Source organism: Nannobrachium achirus, assembly GCF_963921795.1.
Source record: "Nannobrachium achirus genome assembly, chromosome: 15".
Lineage (NCBI taxonomy): Eukaryota > Metazoa > Chordata > Actinopteri > Myctophiformes > Myctophidae > Nannobrachium > Nannobrachium achirus.
The window spans coordinates 49,919,011-49,943,846 of record NC_137822.1 but is presented as its reverse complement, the minus strand read 5'-3'; the positions used below and the strand labels follow the sequence as shown (position 1 = coordinate 49,943,846).

Here is a 24,836-nt window from a genome sequence, read left to right as displayed (position 1 = left end):
CATCAGACTAATGACATAGGGTAGGCTAGCCTACATTTCTCACCTTAAACAATGAAATGCAGACAGGCACGTACTGCTATGTGTTTGAATGGGAAAACCTTATTTATTTATTTTAGCTTTTAGTCAAAATAAAATAAGATAAGATTTTGTTTGAAAAACGTTTTGCTATAATCATGCATGCTCAGTCTATTTCAATGCAACTATAACAGCAATGTTTAAAAATGTTATAGATTACAGTAGTAGACCTATAATCATTTTTTAAATAATATTATTTTTGTTATCACTTGGCCTTTTGGTGCATGGGCATCAATATTATATCCATATCATGATATTAGACTGGATAGGCCTAATTATCGTCTGTGATTTGGGATATTGTGTGTGTGTGTGTGTGTGTGTGTGTGTGTGTGTGTGTGTGTGTGTGTGTGTGTGTGTGTGTGTGTGTGTGTGTGTGTGTGTGTGTGTGTGTGTGTGTGTGTGTGTGTGTGTGTGTGTGTGTGTGTGTGTGTGTGTGTGTGTGTGTGTGTGTGTGTGTGTGTGTGTGTGTGTGTGTGTGTGTGTGTGCAAACTCGCCTCCCATTGGTCTTGGACTCGACTTGGACTCGACCCCCTCCCAGGGGCTCTTGACTCAGACTCAAACCCCATATGACTTGGACTTCCTGTCATTCTGTTCTGTTTCTGTCTCAGTAGTGGCGTTTCCATAAAGCCTCTTAATGCACATTTACTTTCATTATCCGCAAAAAAAATTATCCGCTTGGAGGAGGTTGATTTTGAGGCTTTATCGAATAAACTAAATGCACATTTGTGAATGGAAACGGGTCAGACAATAAATGCGACTACATTATGACAATCTGGGTCTATATCGTCCTCCAACTTAACACTTTCCCCTGCCGCTTAACGTCCATTGTATAGCGTTTATAGCCCACAAAACAAACCGGTTGTTTGTTACACACGGAGTGACACGGACCGTGTGTAAATTCCTCCCGTTTTCACCTCCAGGAGTCAAGCCATCCATGGCTAACCCTTCCTCATCACACGGTGTTGCGTGCCAAAAGTGTCCGATCTACAAGCTCACAGCAGCTCGCATCCGCGTCTCCGCGCCGCGCTGTGAGCTTGCAGATCGGCCACCTTCCAGAGGACGCTGAAACTTGCAGGATGAGTGTGCAGTGTGCAGCGATCGAGTCACAACAGTCAGACGTGCAGTGCCCACGTCTCGGTTCGCAAATGGAAACGGGCTAAATTCGCAGTGACCAAAGTGACCATAACAGTCAATGCTAGTTAGTGCAACAAGTATCTCATCATGTCAAACACAAACAGAAATACTAAAAAACTACTAACACAACCTAATAGTGCAGTGTCCAAAGGTCAGTGAGATATAAAAACAACTAGCAAAAGAAAAAAACATTGATGTTGATGTATTGTAAATCACCCTGCATTAAGAGTGTCTGCTAAATGACTAAACTATCCATGCTTCATGTTGTGTTTCTCTTATAGAGGACGTCTGCCCAGAGGCAGACGACGAGGGAGACGACCAACTGGAGTGAGTATTATTTCTCCCATTAAAACCAGGAAAGTGTCTTGTTGTCATTTTGGATTTTAGCTTCCCCGCCCTAGGAGAAATCCTCCCTGTTTGCTGCCCTAGTTCTGAGTAGGTAGTGAACATTTCATATCACGATTATTCTGACGAAAGAAATTGCGGTTTACGGTATTATCGCGATAATCAAAATATCCTCCCCATCCATTATCCTGGGGCGGAACATTTGCCAAAAAAATAGCAGATCTACAAGCTCACAACACGTCGCAATGCGACGCGTTGTGAGCTTGTAGATCGGACCTTTTACCAGTTACAGAGGGTTTAAGTGGTGCCGGATATGCAGCTCTGTAAATAAAAGGTGAATTGATCCCAGTGCATGACGGAGGACGATATCACAATAAATGAAATCTCCACGATACGACTATCGTGAGTGTTTTTTTATCACAATAAACGATAATATCGCTTATGGTCTCATCCCTAGCTCTTAGATGTCAGTATGGCTCTTGTAAATCCGTATAATCTCTCTTCCTAAAGCTCTGCAAACCCTTTGTCTTTTCAGGATGGAAACGGAGGCCTCAGGGGAGCCAGAGGTCAGTCTGTTGACGTTAACCTTTGCTTTGACTTGTAGAGTTTTACAGAATGAAGCAGGCTTCCCACAGTCATGAAATTCCTGGAAATATTTGGAAATTTAGAAAGATATTTATCCAGTACTGGAAAAGTTTTGGAATTGATCAAGGGTCCTGGAAAAAAATAGCTATGCATTGTCTTTGGTTATTGATTTTGTTAATACCTCTGAAATGACAAATTAAACATGGCCAAATTGTCAAATATTAGAGGCAGAAATTGTGTAAATAGCAGATCTACATGCTCACAATACCTCGCAAAACGCGAGGCGTTGTGAGCATGTAGATCTGCTATTTTCACAATAGAAACGTGTTATACAAAATTCCTCAACTCTTAGTGCTCGTCAGGGTGCCTGGTCCCCAGTTAAAATATGATTATTTCGGGGGTCACGGCCTGAAAAGGTTGAGAACCACTGGCATACACTGCCTGTCTTTGGGCATTGTGCATAGGGGTAAGTGACTTGTTATTGAGCTGAATTATTGTTATATAGTCCTGGAAATTGGGTTAAATATTCTGGAAAAGTTTTGGAAATGAATTGGTAAAGATATGTGGGAACCCTGATGAAGGGTTTACTGAGCCTTGTGTGTTTGTTTCTAAAAGCAGGAGGAGGAGGTCGTTCACAGCAGGAACCTGGTTACCAGAGCCAGTACCCGGGCTAGTACCCGCTCCACTGCTGCCAACTGTACCCCACGCACCCCTGGTAGGTTTAAATAGAACCTGGTTACTGCTAACTCTACCCCACGCACACCTGGTAGGTTTAAATAGAACCTACTGCTAACTCTACCCTACACCTGGTAGGTTTAAATAGAACCTACTGCTAACTCTACCCCACGCACACCTGGTAGGTTTAAATAGAACCTACTGCTAACTCTACCCTACACACACCTGGTAGGTTTAAATAGAACCTACTGCCAACTGTACCCAAACACACCTGGTAGGTTTAAATACTATACCTGTAGTACATGGTATCTATACTGCCTCCCCCTGGCCAGCCCGGGCTCCTGATGGAGGGGAAAGGAACTGGTTGGAATAACTTGTTCCTTCCACGCGCTACGTCCAACCGGGGGAAACTCCCCCCTGTCAGGTGATAAGAAGTGGCCTGCACTCTTCATGCACTGAAGGAAGCATGAACTCAGTTCAGGGCTCTGCCCAGGCTGGCAGAGGGAGAGCAGAGCCCAGGATTACAGCTTAGACAACTGGCACTATGATACTAAACTATGATTGTTTTGGGGGTCGCAGCCTGAAAAGGTTGACAACCCCTGGACTAGAACATCCCTACCGGACATAAACATGAAGCAGAGGATACAACACAAGCATCCATCTGGTCATACACACTTACTCTGTGTGTGTGTGTGTGTGTGTGTGTGTGTGTGTGTGTGTGTGTGTGTGTGTGTGTGTGTGTGTGTGTGTGTGTGTGTGTGTGTGTGTGTGTGTGTGTGTGTGTGTGTGTGTGTGTGTGTGTGTGTGTGTGTGTGTGTGTGTGTGTGTGTGTGTGTGTGTGTGTGTGTGTGTGTGTGTGTGTGTGTTGAATCAGGTGTATTGTACACAATGACTAATGTTACATTCTGTTTGTAGGTCTGACGGCTGCTCTGTCTCCAATGAGGTAAGAACTGCTGACCTTTTGGATCTTATCCACTGTAAAAATGGCTTTCATGACTGTCTAATAATGATGATAAACGTATTGGCCTTCTAGAGCGGTTTAATGAAATAATAAATATCCTTGTAAAGACCCAGGAGTATGAAGTATAGGCCTTCTAGAGTGGTTTAATGAAATGATAAATATCCTTCTTATAGACGACCCAGGAGTATGAAGCGCAAGGCAGAGGAACCAGCAGAGAACACCCGCAAGAAGTCTGTGGTGAGATTCTTCTTTTTTCTTTTCAAAGTTTTGCACAATTTCAAAAATGGCAGATCTACAAGCCCTGGGTGCCACACTTATGAGCTTGTAGATCTGCTATTTTTGAGTATAAAGGTTTAGAGTGTTTAAAATGTAAAGTAACACGGATGGTTTCCAGATGAAGTGAAATGGTTAGGGTTAAATCATGTTTAACTCATTTACTGCCATTTTGAATATGCCGTCTTTCAGGTTTTCCTGACAGAAGTCTCCATAGACTTCCATGTAATTTATAGTGCACAGATCATGCACGCCCATGCACAGATCATGCACCATGTGTGTGTGCACGTTGTTCACAGCTTTCAAACAAAAGTATCCGCTTGGAAATCCGTTCAGGCATTCATGAGATAGTAGCCATTATGTTTTACATGTTATGTAAACAAAGATGGCTGCCATGTTTGAAAGATGGGGTTGTATGGGGGTGAAACATGCAAAATCGCGATTGAAATCATGTTTACTAGATAGAATGGGATCCAAAAATATTTTTTTCAAAAAGAAGTTAAAAAATAATAATAATATGCAAATTAGGTCAAACTTGTCATAGGCAAAGTGGACCCCATTAATATAACTGGTCAAACTAGTCATAGGCAGTAGATGAATTAATGGTGTTCCATGTTTAATGGTGTTTCAGATGAAGTTAAATGGTTAGGGTTAATGGTGTTTAATGGTGTTTAATGGTGTTTCAGATGAAGTTAAATGGTTAGGGTTAAAGGTGTTTAAAGGTGTTTAATGGTGTTTCAGATGAAGCCCAGCCTGAAGTCCTACCTCCACTCTGTCCAGAAGAACCATCATGTGATGAGCACTCCAGGCTCTGTGGGCCGCAGCACTGTCATCAAGAGCTTCATCAAGCACAGCACTCCTCTGAAGATAGACTTCATGGTCAGTGTCCCTTTAATTAAACACTTCATGGTCACTGTCCCTTTAATTAAACACTTCATGGTCACTGTCCCTTTAATTAAACACTTCATGGTCACTGTCCCTTTAATTAAACACTTCATGGTCACTGTCCCTTTAATTAAACACTTCATGGTCACTGTCCCTTTAATTAAACACTTCATGGTCACTGTCCCTTTAATTAAACACTTCATGGTCACTGTCCCTTTAATGTTATAACCTTTACGCCTAGAGTTCATTTCTTCCACTAAAACTATGACAGAAAACTAAAAACCAAGCTATTATGACTAAAAGGAAATGTATATGTCAAATTATGTCAAGGAGGGACTATTGGAGAAGAGATCCAGTAGAACTTGAAGACAAGTCATTTCACGTTTGGTTGCGCTCTGAAAATAGCGTAATGCGGCCCAGTGTAAAATGTGTTTTTATACAAAATGAACTGCAGTTTAATTTTTTAGTCGACTAAACTTTTTGAAGGCTTTTATTTTGGGGTGTCTTAGTTTTCATGCCTTTATTGATGGGTACTCAGTAGTTGCCTGACTGCGAGCGCCAGACATCTCACACTACGTTTCACTTCGGGATGAGAGTCTGAAATTGAGGGCAGACATTCTATTTCGGCGGGGGGGGGGGCGGCTAAAGCCTATTGACGTCACATACACACACACACACGCACGCACGCACGCACGCACGCACGCACGCACGCACGCACGCACGCACGCACGCACGCACGCACGCACGCACGCGCGCGCGACGGCGACGTGGCGTGACATTGCAAAAATACGTTATTTCTCATAACATATTATATGTCTGCATGTTTACGTTAGTGCAAAATGGTATTAAAACGTGAAGAAACGGCACTATTTCATAGTTTATTAAAATAATACGAGTCGAGTCTGACTCCGCCATGACAGTTTTCACGGACCAATCAGAGTCCACTAGACTCTCACGTGGGCAGAGGACACCAATCAGAGTCCACGAGCGAGTCTCACGTGAGCTCAAGAGCTCTGTTTGGAGGGGGCTGGGACCGGAGCAGCCTACCACGTGCCCCAAGCATACAACCCTGATTGGCCCATTCAATGCGCCCGCTCTTTGGGCGCTTTCGAAATAGATTAAAATGTGTGCAGCTTCAGTCCACACTACACACCACCCACCAGCAGGGGGTGGTGATGTGCGGACTGAAGTGTCAGGCTAACTCAGTAGACTGACAGGAAAGAGTAGCTAAGAGCACAGTATGCAGATATGGTAAAATGGTAAATGGTGCATTTAAATAGCGCTTTTATCCAAAGCGCTTTACATAGATTGTGCATTACATTCACCCATTCACACACACATTCATACACCGGTGGTGGAGGAAACCATGCAAGGCACCAACCTACTCACCGGGAGCAATGTGGGGTTCAGAGTCTTGCTCAAGGACTCCTCCACATTAACTCAGGGGGAGCCCGGATTCGAACTGGGAACCCTTCGGGAACCCTTCGTGCTCTAATAACGGTTTCTCTACCCCTGAGCTATGCCGCCCGCTATGGGGCGTGTTTTATCACCCGAGGCATTTCTTGAATCTGTCCCTTGGAAATACAGCTTCCAACACAGATTAATATCTCCAGTGATGTTAGTCTGACTGTAGACTAAATCTACACAGAGTTCTCAATGCCCAACCCTAACTGGGCCCTAACTAGGCCGGCCAGGTCCGGTCCGGTCTGACTAATTGGCCGACATTTTAGGCCCTGCCCGGCCCGAAAACGTTGGGTCGGATTTGGGAAGAATTTGAGAACTATATCACAGAGTAAAAGTAATAAAATAATAAAACAAATATCATATTATTTCATTGGACCCGGCCCGGCTAATTAGCATACATTTTAGGCCCTACCCGGCCCTAAATGTGGAGTTGGGTCAGATATGGTTGGGTTCAGGCAGAATACTCTGTGCCATGCCAGCCTAGGACTCATTGGTACTCTGTGTGTGTGTGTGTGCCATCATGACAGCCTAGGACTCATTGTTTATTCTGTGTGTGTGTGTGTGTGTGTGTGTGTGTGTGTGTGTGTGTGTGTGTGTGTGTGTGTGTGTGTGTGTGTGTGTGTGTGTGTGTGTGTGTGTGTGTGTGTGTGTGTGTGTGTGTGTGTGTGTGTGTGTGTGTGTGTGTGTGTGTGTGTGTGTGTGTGTGTGTGTGTGTGTGTGTGTGTGTGTGTGTGTGCGCATGACAGCCTAGGACTCATTGGTATTCTGTGTAGGGCTGGGCGATATGGTGATAATTATCGTTGAGACGATACAATGTCTCCACGATATGCCTTTTCAGACGTATCGTATATATCGTGATACAATTGAGGGAGCCTTGTAAAAAATCCTGTTTAATCGTTAATACAGAGGTTCATTGCAGAATTCAATTTAAACCTGCATTTTGGTCTAAATCAGAAGTTCTCAAACTTTAAAATGTCAAGGTCTCCCCTTAACTCTGACAGTATACAAATGAAACCAAATGGACCCGTAAGGGTCCATTTGGTTTCATTTGTATGCTGTCAGAGTTAGATACTCGTAAGGTTCAATTTAGACCTCCCAAAAGGAACCCAGAGTCTAGTTTTTGTCAAGCAACTTGAAAAATAACCATAAAAACCAACGTGAAAAAGAATCGTGATGAAATCGTGTGTCGTGATACAGCTTGGGAAAATATCATGATATTGTATTTTTCCATATCGCCCACCCCTAATTCTGTGTGTGTGTGTGTGTGTCTCTCCAACAGACTGAGGGTCTTGTGGTAAGTATGAGGTCAATGTCATTCCTATGACCTTGAATGTCCTTCATTATGACCTTTGGAGTTTGGGCTGGGTGATCAAACCTCACACCTCTATCCACACTGTGATAAATTATGCATTTCATTTTGACCTTGTCAAACATTTCCAAATGCTGAAAACCATCAATCGTCACATTGGCTATTTTTGACACATTGTTTGAATAAATACGGTAAATGATGGATTTAAGTGATCTTACATCACAGATCTATATACAGATGTACAGTAGATCTATATACAGATGTACAGTAGATCTATATACAGATGTACTGTAGATCTAGTCTCACAGCTGTTTGATCTGTCCAGGAGCTAGGTTTCGACCGATATGGGATCAAAGTCGTGATCAAAGAGGCCGATTACCGATATTATGAACCGATATGCATTTTAAGTAAAAAAATAAAAAATGTATCCCCCAATTTGAAATAGTGGTTAATTAATTTATATATTTTTCCCATCCTAAATGTCTAGAGGCTCACATCTAGTCTCCACATACTAGAATAGAGTTAAAAAACGTATTCCACAGTAGGAAATCGGTGAAAAGTAACCAAGATGCAAAAAATAAATAAATAATAAATATATAGAAGTTTTTTTCAACTTTTTGTTTTTTTCAACTTTTTTTTTCCGATATTGATATTTTGCGATATTAATAAATGTTATGAATATCGACTTTGATTATCGCCTATTTCGATAGTCGGTCGATCCCTACCAGGAACACAGACATGACTTCATTAACACACTGTGTCTTCAGTCACGTTGGGGTGAAATGGTTCTAGAGTCACTGCAGCATGAGATCTCAATGCACTGGAGGTTCTGGTAGACACTGCAGCATGAGATCTCAATGCACTGGAGTTTCTGGTAGTCACTGCAGCATGAGATCTCGATGCACTGGAGGTTCTGGAGTCACTGCAGCATGAGATCTCAATGCACTGGAGGTTGTGGGAGTCACTGCAACATGAGATCTCAATGCACTGGAGGTTCTGGAGTCACTGCAGAATGAGATCTCAATGCACTGGAGGTTCTGGAGTCACTGCAGAATGAGATCTCAATGCACTGGAGGTTGTGAAAGCAGGGACCCCCATAGCGGAGTTATAAACTCGCACGCTTGTAGATCGGCTACATTTCTTAGAATTTGAAACCACTAAAACGATGTAAATCCTGTATGGGGATCCTGCCACACAACATGTCCCATGGGAGTCCAAAGACAAATGCATTTAATATGGCGGTCCTTGACACACATCTACTGATGTAAAGGACAACTTTTTTTTTTTTTTTTTTTTACAACAAGGGTTCGTATTTTAGATTGTAATTAGAGAAGATGAGTGTTAAAATGTTTTCATTTACTACTTGCTATCGTTTTAGCGATTTGGAAGTCAGTGGGTGGGGGCATGCGTACAAGTGGCTAAATATGTCATTTTAGACACAATAAGCCATCCGTTTCTTTATTACTATTTACAGTAACACTACTAGCCTCCCTAAGTCACATCCAACCATGAAAGGTTGCAGTGCATCTTGGGAATGGGCTTATTGTGTCTAAAAAGACATATTTAGCCACTTGTACGCATGACCCCACCCACTGAAATCAAAGTCATTCAAATGGCTGAAACAATTGAAAGCAGTAAATGAAATCTTTAACACTCATCTTTTCTTTTCTCTGTTTACAATCTAAATGATGAAACCTTGTTAAATAACCAAAGTTGTCCTTTAAACTCCAACAGATGTTCTGTTGTGTTGTTAACCTCCAACCTGTGTCCTTCCAGACCAAAGAGCTTCAGAAGCAGAAGTAGATGTAGTGTTGTTTTAACCTCCAACCCGTGTCGTCCTTCCAGGCCAAAGAGCTTCAGAAGCAGATGTAGATGTAGTGTTGCATTAACCTCCAACCCGTGTCGTCCTTCCAGGCCAAAGAGCTTCAGAAGCAGAAGTAGATGTAGTGTTGCATTAACCTCCAACCCGTGTCGTCCTTCCAGGCCAAAGAGCTTCAGAAGCAGATGTAGATGTAGTGTTGCATTAACCTCCAACCCGTGTCGTCCTTCCAGGCCAAAGAGCTTCAGAAGCAGGAAGCTCTGAAGAAGAAACAGCAGCAGGAGGAGGAACGAGAGAAGAAACGAGACGAGGAGAAGAAGAAGAAGCAGGAGGAACTGAAAAGGTAGGAGGTTTTCAGCCTGCAGGGGTTGAAGTTCTGTCCTGGGGACTGGTTTCAGTCTTGAGCATTCCCAATCCCTATGGGCCGTTTCTGAGATCAGTGTAGGGGGAGGTGTAGCGATGGCCGCTGCGTGAATGACAGTCATCAAAACGCTAAAAAAAAGTTATAATTTCAAGATCAGAGTATTTGAATTGGCCAGACTAGCAATAGAATACAACAGAAGTTCAGAAGATACTTCTATAAAATGAAGCATGGATTGGTACACACACATTCATTCAGTGAAGGCAGTTCAGAACTTCAGGGAAACTCCACAAATATTGGTCTTTTAAAAGTCACATATTGGCTTGAACCCTTAGCTCGTTTCACATGGTTGGTTTTAACGTTTTCACAATAACGGCTCAATTAAAACAAACGAGCTTTTACATTCTCTTTTACAAGTAGTGTAGACTACTTGTAGAGTGTAAAATGAAACCAAGTGGATGTGGTTCCAATTAAATATCTATAAGAATCCATTTGGTTACCAACTTACCACCATTTAACTGGGGACCACCTGGAACCCCCTCAATTACCACCGGTGGTCCCTGGACCACTGGTTGACACACATTCATACAGTGATGTCAGAAGAAACCATGCTTGGCACCAACCTGCTCATCAGGAGCAGTTAGGGGTTCAGAGTCTTGATAATTAACACCAACCTGCTCATCAGGAGCAGTTGGGGGTTCTTTAGGAGTCTTGCTCAAGGACTCTTCAACACTAACTCTGGGGGAGCCTGGGATCCAACTGGGAACCCTCTGTGTTCTAATGACGGCAACTCTACCCTTGACTGACTTGCATAGCATAACCACACCTGTGGGAATATTAGTTTTGTTTACTCCAAAGACGCGTACAAAACAAAATTGTGAGCCTATAATAAATAAATCCGTTAATTTGATGTTGTTAGTAAGATGAATTTTTAAATATTAACGTGATGTATTCTCTGTATTTCAGGAAGCGTGAGGAGAGACAGAGGAGAGTTTTAATAAATGTTTTATGTTATAGGAAGCGTGAGGAGAGTTTAATACATTAACATGATGTATTCTCTATGTTATTACAGGAAGCATGAGGAGAGTTTAATATATTAACATGATGTATTCTCTATGTTATTACAGGAAGCATGAGGAGAGTTTAATATATTAACATGATGTATTCTATGTGTTACAGGAAGCATGAGGAGAGTTTAATACATTAACATGATGTATTCTCTATGTGTTACAGGAAGCATGAGGAGAGTTTAATATATTAACATGATGTATTCTCTATGTTATTACAGGAAGCGTGAGGAGAGTTTAATATATTAACATGATGTATTCTCTATGTTATTACAGGAAGCATGAGGAGAGTTTAATATATTAACATGATGTATTCTATGTTATTACAGGAAGCGTGAGGAGAGGCAGAGGAGAGCGGCTGAGGTTCGAGCAGAAAAAGCGGAGCAGAAAGAAGAGGAGAAGAAGAGAAAACTGGAGCAGAAAAAAGCTCAGGTTGATGAGAAGGTGATTCATTAATTAATGTGTTAATTAATGTACACCTGCTGCTGATACTGGATTAAATGATAGAAATGAACTTTATCAGTTTAACGCTCGTCTTTCACTATGAAATAAATCTCTTGACTTCACCTCGCATACTGAGTATACTGTGTGTGTGTGTGTGTGTGTGTGTGTGTGTGTGTGTGTGTGTGTGTGTGTGTGTGTGTGTGTGTGTGTGTGTGTGTGTGTGTGTGTGTGTGTGTGTGTGTGTGTGTGTGTGTGTGTGTGTGTGTGTGTGTGTGTGTGTGTGTGTGTCCTGTGTGCATGCTCTGTGTGTGTAGCTGCGTGCGGAGCGTCTTGCTGAGGAGAAGCAGAAAGAGGAGGTGGAGAACAAGAGGAGACAAGAGGAGGAGATGAGAGTGAAGAAGATCCAACAGGCTGTGAGTTGACTTTAACCTGATGTTCTCCTAATGTTGTCCTGGGGTTAGAAGTAGAGGTCTTCGGATCCACCCGAGGTCCGAAATTACCCGGGGTCCGAACCGCCCCGAACCGGGTAACGGGGCCGTTTATGTGCAGTGAGGTCGGGGCCGGGTCGGAGCCGCCGCCGTATGTCCCGGGTCCTGGGTATCTGATAGTGAAATCGCCGGTTCCTGATCCCCGAGGGGAACCGAGTCAGCCGAAATTGAAAATAATATGTGCCCAGGTGCACTACAACGATTTCGCCACCAGATGGCCCTAAATGATACAGCATGTAATCTTAAGCCTAGATAGTGAAATGAGGAGACGCTGTCTGCGTGTCTGGGGCAGTATTATTATCAAAGATGTGATATTAACGTAACGTGTTGGTTTGTGGTTCACAATGGAGTTGTCATCGCGTTTTGTCATGCTCTGCAAAGCATATAATGGAAACTTCAAAGCAGACTATAAACAACAACAACACATGCGACAGAAAATGATAGCATTAGCATTGGCTAGCCAGAGAAGAAGGAATAAAGAAAACATGGATTTATTTGTATTTACAAACTGTCCGCAATGATTGACTTACTGGTCTGGGAAAACATCTTGTTGTGAGGAGAGGCGCGCAGCATGGCTGAACGCAGCAGCAGTACTGCAACCATTACCATGGCGACGTTTAGGTAAGAAAGTAGTCTCATACTGTCATACAACTCTTAATATAATAACGTTGGCATTCGGGGCCACAGGTTCGGGTCTCGGACCTCTCATTCTGCGCGGGTATCGGATCCAATTTGCATATTAATAGTACGGGGCCGTCGGACCGGGTCCGTCACGTTTCGGGGCGAGACGGGTAACGGTTCTGAAATCCCAAATTATAGACGGGTCCAAATGGGTCCGGTTCCATTTTCCCCGGGTCCATTTGGGTTCGGGTAGTTAAAATTGGACCCGTGAAGACCTCTAGTTAGAAGTAGTGGTGAATATCAACGTTCTCGTGGTGCTCCTCTCCTTAGGAGGAGGAGGAGGAGCATCAGAGGGCTCTGGGTGGTGTTAAAGTAATGTTCTCTCCTACAGGAGGAAGAGGAGAAGCGTCAGAGGGCTCTGGGTGGTGTTAGGGTGGTGTTAAAGTGACTGTTCTCTCCGTAGGAGGAAGAGGAGAAGCGTCAGAGGGCTCTGGGTGGTGTTAGGGTGGTGTTAAAGTGACTGTTCTCTCCCCAGGAGGAGGAGGAGAAGCGTCAGAGGGCTCTGGGTGGTGTTAGGGTGGTGTTAAAGTGAATGCTCTGTGCTGCCCCCTGTAGGAAGAGGAGGAGAAGCGTCAGAGGGCTCTGCAGGCCAAGAGGAGGGCTGAGGAGGAGGAGCAGAGGAGGATGAAGGTGGAGGAGGCGCGCAGAGCTCAGGAGATGAGGAAGGAGCAGGAGAGGAGAGACCAACGGTACACACTTACTGCACTACTGCACCTAACCCTAACCCTATACTTATACTTACCACTTAACTCATTTGCTGCCAAACCCGAGGAACCCGAGAATTTTTTACCCCAAAAACTATAGTAGGCATGATAGCGATCGCGAAATTTAACCCCCATAGCAACCCCATCTTTCAAGCATGGCAGCCATTTTTGTTTACATATTAGGAAAACATAGTGGCTGTTAACTCATGAATGCCTGAACGGATTTCCATTAGTTTTTTTTTGTTTGAAAGCTGTGAGCAATGTGGACACACGTGGTGCATGATCTAGGCATGGGTGTGCATGATCCGTGCACTATGAATTACATGGAAGTCTATGGAGACTCATGGCAGGATTGGAGTACGAAGGTATTGTTAAATGGCAGCAAATGAGTTTAACCAGAGAGAGGAGAGGTGAGGAGAGGAGAGACCAAAGGTACACGCTTACTGCTGCACACTGAACACAACCTCGAAAACAGCCAGTGGGCTTGATATGTTTGGCTCAATAAAGCCCCTTTTCGACTGCAGCTTTAGCACCACACCACACCACTTAAAATGATCAACATTTTCCATTACACAAAGTAATCCTATCGGTAGGAAACAAATTTACCCTTTTAACTGTGATTATAATACAATATAAATTTTCATTGCAATGATCCTAAATTATAATACACTATAATGGATTATAACTGATTATAATACACTATAAAGTATTAATGTATTACTATGATAATTATAATACACTACAATAGATTATAATAGTGGTTATAACACAATAGAATCTATTATCATGTATTACAACTATATCCTGGTGGTCTAAATGAAATGTCAGTGAGTGATCAGTTATTATGAAGTGTTTGGCCCTGTTTGGCCTAGCTCAGACCTACTCTGGATTGGATACTTTTTAGTACCACGTTTAGTACCACTTTCACACCTCTCTACCCACGTCCTTGTAGTGGAAAACCTGGCACAAGTGGACGGTGTGGTGTGGTGTGGAGTGGTGTGGTGTTGGGCCTGTGGAAAAGGGGCTTAAGCAGGATGGATAAGGTGCTCTGGGCGGGACCCAGCCATGGGAAACTCATTACGTTACTCACTTTGACTGATCGCCATCAGCGCATCAAAACATCGTCAGCAGAACAGCAAATACGTCTTTTACAGATAGAAATTCCAAAAGTGCAAACCCGGTTGTCATTTTTTTTATTTCTGAGATGCCATGATTTCAGATAAAACTTGGCTTAATGCAGCTTTTATTTGAGATTTGTGGTGATTTGCCATGTTTGTTTTCAAAATGTGAGAGGTGCAGCAGCAGCTCGACCAATCAGGAGCGGTGTGAGGCGGGTCGCTCCAAATGCAGCCATTTGATTGGAAATTAGATTAGAACATATTTTCTAACCCATAATTTCTTGATCGCCTCTTGTCCTGATTGTTTAAACATGGGACGCTATGCTCGATAACGAGCTTGATAAGTCCAAAGCTTATTGATAGCGGGTACTCGATACGTTTGTTATCGACTTTGTAGCGGACCCTTGTTTTGAGCTCCCTCCCTAAACGGGACCAATGACAAATCTAAGATATGTGGAATTATCTGGCATAAAAAAGATGCAGGTTTGTAGCTCACAATGCAGTGCACTGCCGGCAAGCGGACGTGCTATGGGTGCCCAACCATGCATCTGCTTAACTTAATTCTCCAGTTTATTTATGAATGTTTTTGCTGTTCTCTCCTCAGGGAGCGAGCGGAGGCTGAACGGGCTCTGGCTCTTCAACGGGAGAAGGAGAGAAGGGAGGAGCTAGAGAGGGCTGCAAGGGAGAAGAGGGAGGAGCTAGAGAGGGCTGCAAGGGAGAAGAGGGAGGAGCTAGAGAGAGCTGCAAGGGAGAAGCAGAAGAGGGAGGAGTTGGAGAAGGCTGCAAGGGAGAAAGCGAGGAGAGAGGAGCTAGAGAAAGCTGCCAGGGAGGAGCAGAAGAGGGAGGAGCTAGAGAGAGCTGCCAGAGAGAAGGAGAAGAGAGAGGCGGAGAAGAGGAAGGCGCTGGAGGAGCAGAGAAAGAAGGTAAACCTGACTGACTCTTCTACACATCAGTAGGAACAGTAAGTCACTGTAGTTGGGTATATTCATTCCTTAGAAAGTAAACCATTTCCAGAAGACTCAGCTTCCACCCACAGAGTAAAACCACAGTCAGTCAGAGTCAAAGAATATCCCATAATGATTAAAGATTACTCCCACACAAGAAAGGAGACCACACCAGTGTCAGTCTGTTTTTCTCTTAGTTGTATTGAAAGAAGAGTTCAGCGTACAGTACAGCAATTCACCCATGGTACCTTCTGCTTATACAAAACATAATTTCACAGATATATGGAGTTTACAGAATACATTAGTCACATTCTGATTGGACAATTATAACATAACAGTGGATATCAGATGTTTTCGTGTCTTGGGCTAGAAGGACAACGCCAGATATGGCTTGGCATTATCCAATGCGTTATCCAGTGTCCTGGGCAGTATGACCTGGATCTCATCATGTGCATTAGTTAGTTGATCAAAACAAAATAACCTTTTTTAACACTGAAAGTGGTGTCTAACATTAAAATGTAATTTGATATTGATCAATCCTTATCGATCAGTCCTGGTGTCTGGCTGTGTAGGAACAGTAAGTCACTGTAGTCCTGGTGTCCACATGTGGAAGTGTCCTTGGACAAGACACTGAACCCCACCTTGCCTCCAGTGGGTTGGTGTCAGCTTTGCCACCGTTGGTGTGTGAATGTGGGAAGTGAGGACGCTGGCGTTGACTGTTCACCGCTTCCCCTCCCAACGAATGGATGAATGGTGAAGAGCTTTGAGCACTTGGAAAAAGCGCTATAAATAAATGCTATCCATTAACGTTCCTCTACGTCTTCAGGAAGAGCAGCAGAGACTGGCTGAGGAGGAGAAAGCTGCTCAACAGAGACAACATGAAGCAGCAGCTAAGATGCAGGTTGGTGATGATATGATTAATATGCTACGCTTGCACCTCCTGGTACTCCAACATCAAACATCCACTAAAGACTAAGCTCCAAACCTCCCAAAACAAACTAATTGGGCTACTTCTCCACCTGGGGTCCATGACTCATGTTTCTCCCACACATTGTGCTAGCCTAAGTTGGCTCAGCGTTGAAGACAGGGTTAAACAACTAAAAATGGGATTGACTTTCAAACTAGTCAACGCAAATCTGCCCTTCATCCCCTCAGTACCCTCATATCTGCCCTCCATCCCCTCAGTACCCTCATATCTGCCCTCCATCCCCTCAGTACCCTCATATCTGCCCTCCATCCCCTCAGTACCAGCATATCTGCCCTCCATCTCCTCAGTACCCTCATATCTGCCCTCAGTACCCTCATATCTGCCCTCCATCCCCTCAGTACCAGCATATCTGCCCTCCATCCCCTCAGTACCCTCATATCTGCCCTCCATCTCCTCAGTACCCTCATATCTGCCCTCCATCCCCTCAGTACCCTGTATCTGCCCTCCATCTCCTCAGTACCCTCATATCTGCCCTCCATCTCCTCAGTACCCTCATATCTGCCCTCAGTACCCTCATATCTGCCCTCAGTACCCTCATATCTGCCCTCCATCTCCTCAGTACCCTCATATCTGCCCTCCATCTCCTCAGTACCCTCATATCTGCCCTCAGTACCCTCATATCTGCCCTCCATCCCCTCAGTACCAGCTTATCTGACCAAACATCTACAAAAGGTTAGCAACACCCACAGCCACAACACCAGAGGGAGCAACACAACGATCTGATAACACAAACCCATAAGACACATATGGGTAAATTCTCCTTCTACAACACTGCCACCCAGGTGTGGAATTCCTTGACTATCTCCCTTAAAACATGTAGCTCGCTGGCATCCTTCAAAACTGCCCTGAAAACCTCTTGCCTTAACCCCACCCCTTTGTCTCCCCTATCCTGTACATGTAGTGTTTTTATAACTGTGATATTATTGAATGTTTTCTTTGCTTGCTATTTATTATGTCCATGAATTAAATACCAAGGACTTCCAATGTAAACTAGACCGTAAAAGGTCTTATTTATGGATGTTCCTTTTAGGCAGGGTTTTTAACTGTACTTGTACTGAACTACATTCATCCGTCTAATAAAATAATTTATCAATCAATATAATATCACATTATAACAGTGATTTTATATGAACACAATTACATAACAGTGTTTGTGAAGCAGCAGCTTCTTGGTATGGTATCAGCTGACTGGACCAGCTGACTGGGCATCCATAACATTTAAGCGCTCTCTCCTTTACTTTGATAATGAGTGGGTGTCGTCCTAATTCTGCCCTGCACGCATCGTTTGATGTTTTCCGTTGGGTGCGGAGGATGGATTTGCACGTTAACTGATCTGACAGACCTCACATTACCTGCTGTCTCTTGTAGAGCTGTGTGATGAAGACTCCGTCAGGGAAAGGGACGAAGGCTGCTGCGCTCAATGTGACCATGGATGTGGAGGTAAGATATTAATTAAAAATAGCTATGCATTGTCTTTGGTTATTGATTTTGTTAATACCTCTGAAATGACAAATTAAACATTGGCCAAATAATCAAATATTAGAGGCAGAAATTGTGAAAATAGCAGATCTACATGCTCACAACGCCTCGCAACGCGAGACGTTGTGAGCATGTAGATCGGCTATTTTCACAATAAAACCGTGTTATACAAAATTCCTCTACTCTTAGTGCTCGTCAGGGTGCCGGTCCCCAGTTAAAATATGATTATTTCGGAGTCACAGCCTGAAAAGGTTGAGAACCACTGGCATACACTGCCTGTCTTTGGGCATTGCGTGTAGGAGTAAGCACCCTGTTATTGAGCTGAATTATTGTTATTATTATAGTCCTGGAAATTGGGTTAAATATTCTGGAAAGGAAATTAATTGGTAAAAATGTGTTCTCTCTTCCACAGCAGTCTCCCCAGTCCTACTCCATCACCCCTAAGGGTGATGGAGTAGGACTGGTCCCTGCTTCATCTCTCTCTCAACTAAGGTTTATGTTGTCTCTCTCCTCAGCAGTCTCCCCAGTCCTACTCCATCACCCCTAAGGGTGATGGAGTAGGACTGGTCCCTGCTTCATCTCTCTCTCAACTAAGGTTTATGTTGTCTCTCTCCTCAGCAGTCTCCCCAGTCCTACTCCATCACCCCTAAGGGTGATGGAGTAGGACTGGTCCCTGCTTCATCTCTCTCTCAACTAAGGTTTATGTTGTCTCTCTCCTCAGCAGTCTCCCCAGTCCTACTGACTGGTCCCTGCTTCATCTCTCTCTCAACTAAGGTTTATGTTGTCTCTCTCCTCAGCAGTCTCCCCAGTCCTACTCCATCACCCCTAAGGGTGGAGACCGTCCGGTGAAGTTGAGCTCCAACCCTGACGACTACGGGATGGACCAGAACAGTGACGACTCAACAGACGACGAGTCGGCGCCACGCAAACCCATCCCGTCCTGGGCTGAAGGTAGCACTAATTTACAAACCCATCCCGTCCTGGGCTGAAGGTAGCACTAATTTACAAACCCATCCCGTCCTCTGGGGACCCCCCAAAATAGTGGAGTGGAGTTGATACACCAGGGGTTCCCAAACTTCTTTGTCTCAGGTCACCCCATAAATATTTTTTGAATCCAAGGCACCCCTACATTATAATTTTCACTCCCAGCACCTTATATTTATAACATATCGTCGTTGTCGGGTGGAAACCTTATATGTCCAAAACCGATGCAAGGCGTTGTGTGCTTGTAGATCGGCTGTTTTCACTAGTTCTGTGTGACAGTCTTGTATGATGAAGCAGGGCTTTGCTTTACCAAAAGACGTACATATTTGAAACTTGGAGATACAAGGTTTCTGCCCGACAGTGACGATATTTTAGTGATTATGTTGTGAGGAAAACGTTGAGATAACAGCCATTTTGGTTAGAACTGACTGAAAATAACTTTGTACTTCAAGTTTAAAATGATACCAAATATTTCTTCAAGTGTCCAAATAAATTCCAAATATTATCAAATGATCTCGCGGCACCCCAGGGTGCCCTGTCACCCACTTTGAAAACCCCTGGGTTACACGATGACTAATGACCAATGTGTCAGCGGAGGATTCCAGCTGTAAACCATGTCTCTGTGTTGTGTTTTCCTCCTCAGGTCAGAAGCTGCAGAGCAAACTGTAAACCATGTCTCTGTGTTGTGTTTTCCTCCAACAGGTCAGAAGCTGCAGACCAAACTCCTGAAGGAGTATTTCAACCCCCCGGACCTCCACGCTCTGTTCGGACCCATCGAACCTCCCAACCTCAGCGAGATGTTCAAAACCAGCAAACCACGCTTCCACAAGAGAACCAGCTCCGCTGTGTGGCACTCCCCACCCATGGGAAAATAGAGCTGTCTGCCACTCCCCACCCATGGGAAAATAGAGCTGTCTGCCACTCCCCACCCATGGGAAAATAGGCCTCCATTAGCAAACGAACCCTGTTAAACAGTCTGCACACTCCTTATCATTTACAGTTCATAAACCCCACACTTTTCACTCCCAAATGGACTCTTAGTGGCTTCTGGGAACAAAGTGTGACTCGACGTGGCCCGCTTTGTGACGTATTATAATTCTATAATGGTTCTTATTGTTTGAATACATTTGATTATACACATGTCTTCTAAATCCTGAATAGCTTAAATTTGAAAAACGTACGTTTCTATTTCAGTGTCAACGAACCCTAGAATTATATGGATTTGGCCACCGTCCCCCCATCTCAAAATATGTTGTCCCAGGGACCCCCCAGAAGCAAATAATTGAGTAAAAAATGATCGCTTAAAAAAATGATATTCAAAGATTTGCACACTTTCAAGATTTTGTTTTAAAATGCAGATCTCCAAAGCAGATGGAAGCGTTTCAGTGTCTAAGTGGGTTGACACATAACTGTTGTTTTATTCAGTTAAATGTTCAGAGAGGTTCACATGGTGGCGGGTGGGGAAGTTAGTTTGTTGTTCAAGTTGAAGCACTGTATATTTTGATTTTCATTACTTAAGATTTATGTTCATCTTTTAATAGTTTTAATCGTTTACTGTTAATAAAGATTTCTTCCAATAACATTTGTCTTTGTGGTGTAAAGTGTTGCTTTAGGGAACGCATGCAGCAGTGATTTTAACAGCAAATTGTTAGTAATTAGTCATTGTTTTTGTCATTGGTTTTGTCGATCTTTCCAGGGACTTAAAGGGACAGAACATCTGTTTAGCAGAATACGGCAGCTTGTGTGGGACAACGATGGCATGGATGTGTTTGCAGTGACTACTAATAACAGATTGATTTAAAAAATCGCAACAAATTAAGTAGCGACAGGCAGTGGCGTCACTTCAGCAAAATCTAGGGTATGGCAAAGATGGGAGTCCTCATGGAAAAGAGGCATTACATTTTGTATAACAGGGTTCTATTGTGAAAATGGCAGATCTACATGCTCACAACGCCTCTCAGCGCGAAGCGTTGTGAGCATGTAGATCTAAAAAAGAAAATGAGTTTTGTCCGTTTTTTACCCAGGTTTCTACGGTTTCTGGGGCTGGATATGGCAGCCAGGAACGGTTGTTCAAGTGCAGCTAAACTTAGCATGTTAGTAAATGTGCCCCAATTAAATAATGCATTGCCCCTGTGCAGCTGACCTGCGGAACCTGGGAATATACCATTCTGTCAAGATGGGGAGAATACAAGTGTGGAGAATACAATTATAATACCTTAAAGTGACCATTTTGTTAAATTTTGCATTTGTAGTCATTTTACTGCACAGATAGACAAAGACATTCATGGATTTGTATTTAAAAGTAACTTTTATTTTCCCCCCTGGAACCAGGGTTTGGCAGCTGCATACCCCTGCCATACCCAATTGATGCCCCTTATGTGCTTTACTCTCTGCTATGAGGGCTGCTGGGGAAACTGGACAACAGGAGCATTGCTGCCTAATAGACAGTTATTTGGGATGGATATAAGTAGGACAAGGAGCCTAGATGTTATTTACTACAGAGTTACTAAATAATAGTCCTATAATTGATGTACTGATTGTGAGTGCCAAGCACTAGGGCATTAAAGACTTGTGATTTTTGCAAGTTGACTCGACCCCGTAAAAAGTTGAGTTGAAGTCTACTTTATCGTTAGATGATGTCATCACATCACACACGTCCCCAGATGATTAACTTAATGTGAAACATTGTTTTCTCACTCAACGGTAAACAAACCAACATAAAGTTTAAGTGTATAGAGGGTACCTGATCATTTCTAAAGTGACAATTTAAGGACTTTTTAATACCTCTAAAATTACTAATTAAACATTGTCCAAATTGTCAAATATATAGAGGCAGAAATTGTGAAAATAGCAGATCTACGTGCTATTTTCACAATAGAACCGTGTTATACCAAATGTAACGCCTCAATTCTTGGTGCTTGTCAGGGTGGGGGGGGGGGGGGGTCCCCAGTTAAAACATGATTATTCTGGGGGTTGCGGCCTGAAAAGGTTGAGAACCACTGTAATATTGGATCATTCTGTCCTTGACAAAAAGCTATAAAATACAAAGGATTTCTTCTTTTTTTTTACTTGGACTTTCTCTGGTGGGAGTCTACTTGTGTATGGTATGGTATGATTTTATTTCGGTTTCAAAGTACAATGTTTAAAAGAAAACAATTAAAACAATAACAATTTAAATAAATAAACAAAATGTTGCCGAAAAGGATTAGGCTGAAGCCACAGCTTATGGTGCCTACCCTTTTTGTCACTTCATCTTACATTAGAAACAAAATATCTGATACTTTCAAAACAAACAATAAGAACAAAACTAAATATTAAAAAGAATATATATAATTATATATACTGCATATTATATATTTAAAAAAAAAAATAATGTTATGGACCAGTCATCAGGACATCTGGTTCTCTGAGATTAAAACTGATTTATATTTCCCAGTAATAATGACTGGACCAGTCATCAGGTCATCTGGTTCTCTGAGATTAAAACTGATTTATATTTCCCAGTAATAATGACTGGACCAGTCATCAGGACATCTGGTTCTCCTTGAGATTAAAACTGATTTATATTTCCCAGTAATAATGACTGGACCAGTCACCAGGACATCTGGCTCTCCTTGAGATTAAAACTGATTTATATTTCCCAGTAATAATGACTGGACCAGTCACCAGGACATCTGGCTCTCCTTGAGATTAAAACTGATTTATATTTCCCAGTAATAATGACTGGACCAGTCACCAGGACATCTGGCTCTCCTTGAGATTAAAACTGATTTATATTTCCCAGTAATAATGACTGGACCAGTCACCAGGACATCTGGCTCTCCTTGAGATTAAAACTGATTTATATTTCCCAGTAATAATGACTGGACCAGTCACCAGGACATCTGGCTCTCCTTGAGATTAAAACTGATTTATATTTCCCAGTAATAATGACTGGACCAGTCACCAGGACATCTGGCTCTCCTTGAGATTAAAACTGATTTATATTTCCCAGTAATAATGACTGGACCAGTCACCAGGACATCTGGCTCTCCTTGAGATTAAAACTGATTTATATTTCCCAGTAATAATGACTGGACCAGTCACCAGGACATCTGGCTCTCCTTGAGATTAAAACTGATTTATATTTCCCAGTAATAATGACTGGACCAGTCACCAGGACATCTGGCTCTCCTTGAGATTAAAACTGATTTATATTTCCCAGTAATAATGACTGGACCAGTCACCAGGACATCTGGTTCTCTGAGATTAAAACTCCCTTCTGTGGGATTTCTTCACTTCCTAGTAAATCACAACATCGATGTGTCATCAAAGGTCACAGCAGGTCCTACAGTTTCTCAACTCCAGTGGAAGGACATTTAATGACAATAAAATACTTTTCTTTGCTACGTTTCTAAATGCATTCACAGGGACCACATTCTAAATGCATCAACGGGGACCACATTCTAAATGCATTCACAGGGTATGCATTCACATAGTTTATAAAGCTAGGCGAGATAGGAAGTCATAAGAATGGGCTGTCAATGCCCCTGGTGGATGAATGTGTTAATGCTTACCAGGGCTTCTAAAACCTTTTTAGGCCGTGACCCCCAAGATAAACATATTTGAACTGGGGACCCCCACCCTGACAAGCACTTGGAATTGTAGCTATTACATTTAATGTGACTCGGTTCCAAATAGCAGATCTACATGCTCACAACGCCTCGCAAAGTTAGTTTGGCTCTTGCTTACTTAATATTTGCCAGTTTGGACAGTCCTGTCGAATATTCCACTATTCGAATACTTTGAGGTCGAATAATTCGAATACTAAAAATCACTATTTGTGAATGCCCTAGTTCATAGTCAATATCCAATAAAGAATATCCATAATGCATACAATTAAATATAAGTCTTGAATATTGAAATATAAAAGAGGTCTCATATATAATATTTCATTGCCCAACAGCACATACTGCACTTAGTAGGACAACCAGAGAGAACAGAGTGTAGAGACAGGAATGAGCAGAATGATGATGATGTCATGACTGTAATCTCACTGCAGCAAGAGTTTAATGAACTCACAAACTGTACAATGGAAGAGTTTTCATAAAACTTCACCATGGCTTTATTCATGACATTCTGAATAAATCACCATTATTCTCTACACTAGCACAGTGTATTGTTTATAGTTATAATGTACACTAGCACAGTGTATTACTATGGGTTATAGTTATAATGTTATAATGTACACTAGCACAGTGTATTGTTTATAGTTATAATGTACACTAGCACAGTGTGTTACTATGGTTTATAGTTATAATGTAAAGTACACTAGCACAGTGCTTTACTATTGTTTATAATATCTAGATTCAGTATTTCTACTGCAGATGGAAGCATTCATTCCAAGAACCGCCACGAGGTGGCAGTGTCTGTCAGCTTTGTGACATGACAGTTAAAGGAATAGTTCACCCCCAAAACGACTTAATCACTCACTGCCATGGAGACTTGAGTTCAATAATTATTGTGTTGTATTTTGTCGCATTCCTAAGACAAAATGTGATTATCGTTCATTTTATACCCCCTTTGATTCCGGATGTGGACCCAAATGGAAATAAATACATTTGGGTCCCCATCCGGAATCAATGGGGTAAATTTATTGCAATCACATTTTTTGTCCAAACAGACAGACGGACATTATTAGTGTCTGTCTTTCAATGTTATATGAGATACTTAAAGTGTGGTTCCTGTGGAAATAAGCCTCGGCTTTCTAGGATCTCCTTTTAGTTGACCGTGTACCAGTGATTTGTACTGTCATGAAACTGTACTTTTTTCTATTGCAAACTTCTAATTATAAATTCTTCAATCAATCAATTAGAACAAACACAATATCCAGGGGGGTGTGTCTGTGACGTCACGGTCACGCAGAAGCGCTCGGTTCCGCGCGGCTCTAATCGCCGGTGACGTCATGTGTCCCATCCTTGTTTTTTCTTTTTTCTTTCTCTCTCTTTCAGCGCAGCGTCGTCTCCATGGCAACAAGACAGAGGAAGTGACGTCATGCTAGTGGTTCCCTAGC

General features: G+C 42.7%; 1 protein-coding gene across 1 annotated transcript in view; it reads left to right on the top strand.

Annotated features, from left to right (window-relative positions):
- Positions 1–19,786, top strand: part of LOC308299920 (uncharacterized protein) — a gene marked incomplete at its 5' end in the record, with an annotated part of 38,931 nt that extends 19,145 nt beyond the window's left edge. The window contains 15 exons of the mRNA XM_080743698.1: positions 1,492–1,537; positions 2,091–2,121; positions 2,759–2,855; positions 3,731–3,758; positions 3,950–4,013; positions 4,791–4,928; positions 9,760–9,869; positions 11,284–11,398; positions 11,713–11,811; positions 13,123–13,256; positions 14,994–15,312; positions 16,160–16,234; positions 17,690–17,761; positions 18,598–18,751; positions 19,487–19,786. Of these exons, the coding sequence (XP_080599824.1) occupies positions 1,492–1,537; positions 2,091–2,121; positions 2,759–2,855; positions 3,731–3,758; positions 3,950–4,013; positions 4,791–4,928; positions 9,760–9,869; positions 11,284–11,398; positions 11,713–11,811; positions 13,123–13,256; positions 14,994–15,312; positions 16,160–16,234; positions 17,690–17,761; positions 18,598–18,751; positions 19,487–19,659 (1,655 nt within the window). The 3' untranslated portion in view covers positions 19,660–19,786. The remainder of the gene's footprint in view (positions 1–1,491; positions 1,538–2,090; positions 2,122–2,758; positions 2,856–3,730; positions 3,759–3,949; positions 4,014–4,790; positions 4,929–9,759; positions 9,870–11,283; positions 11,399–11,712; positions 11,812–13,122; positions 13,257–14,993; positions 15,313–16,159; positions 16,235–17,689; positions 17,762–18,597; positions 18,752–19,486) is intronic.
- Positions 19,787–24,836: the final 5,050 nt, after the last annotated feature.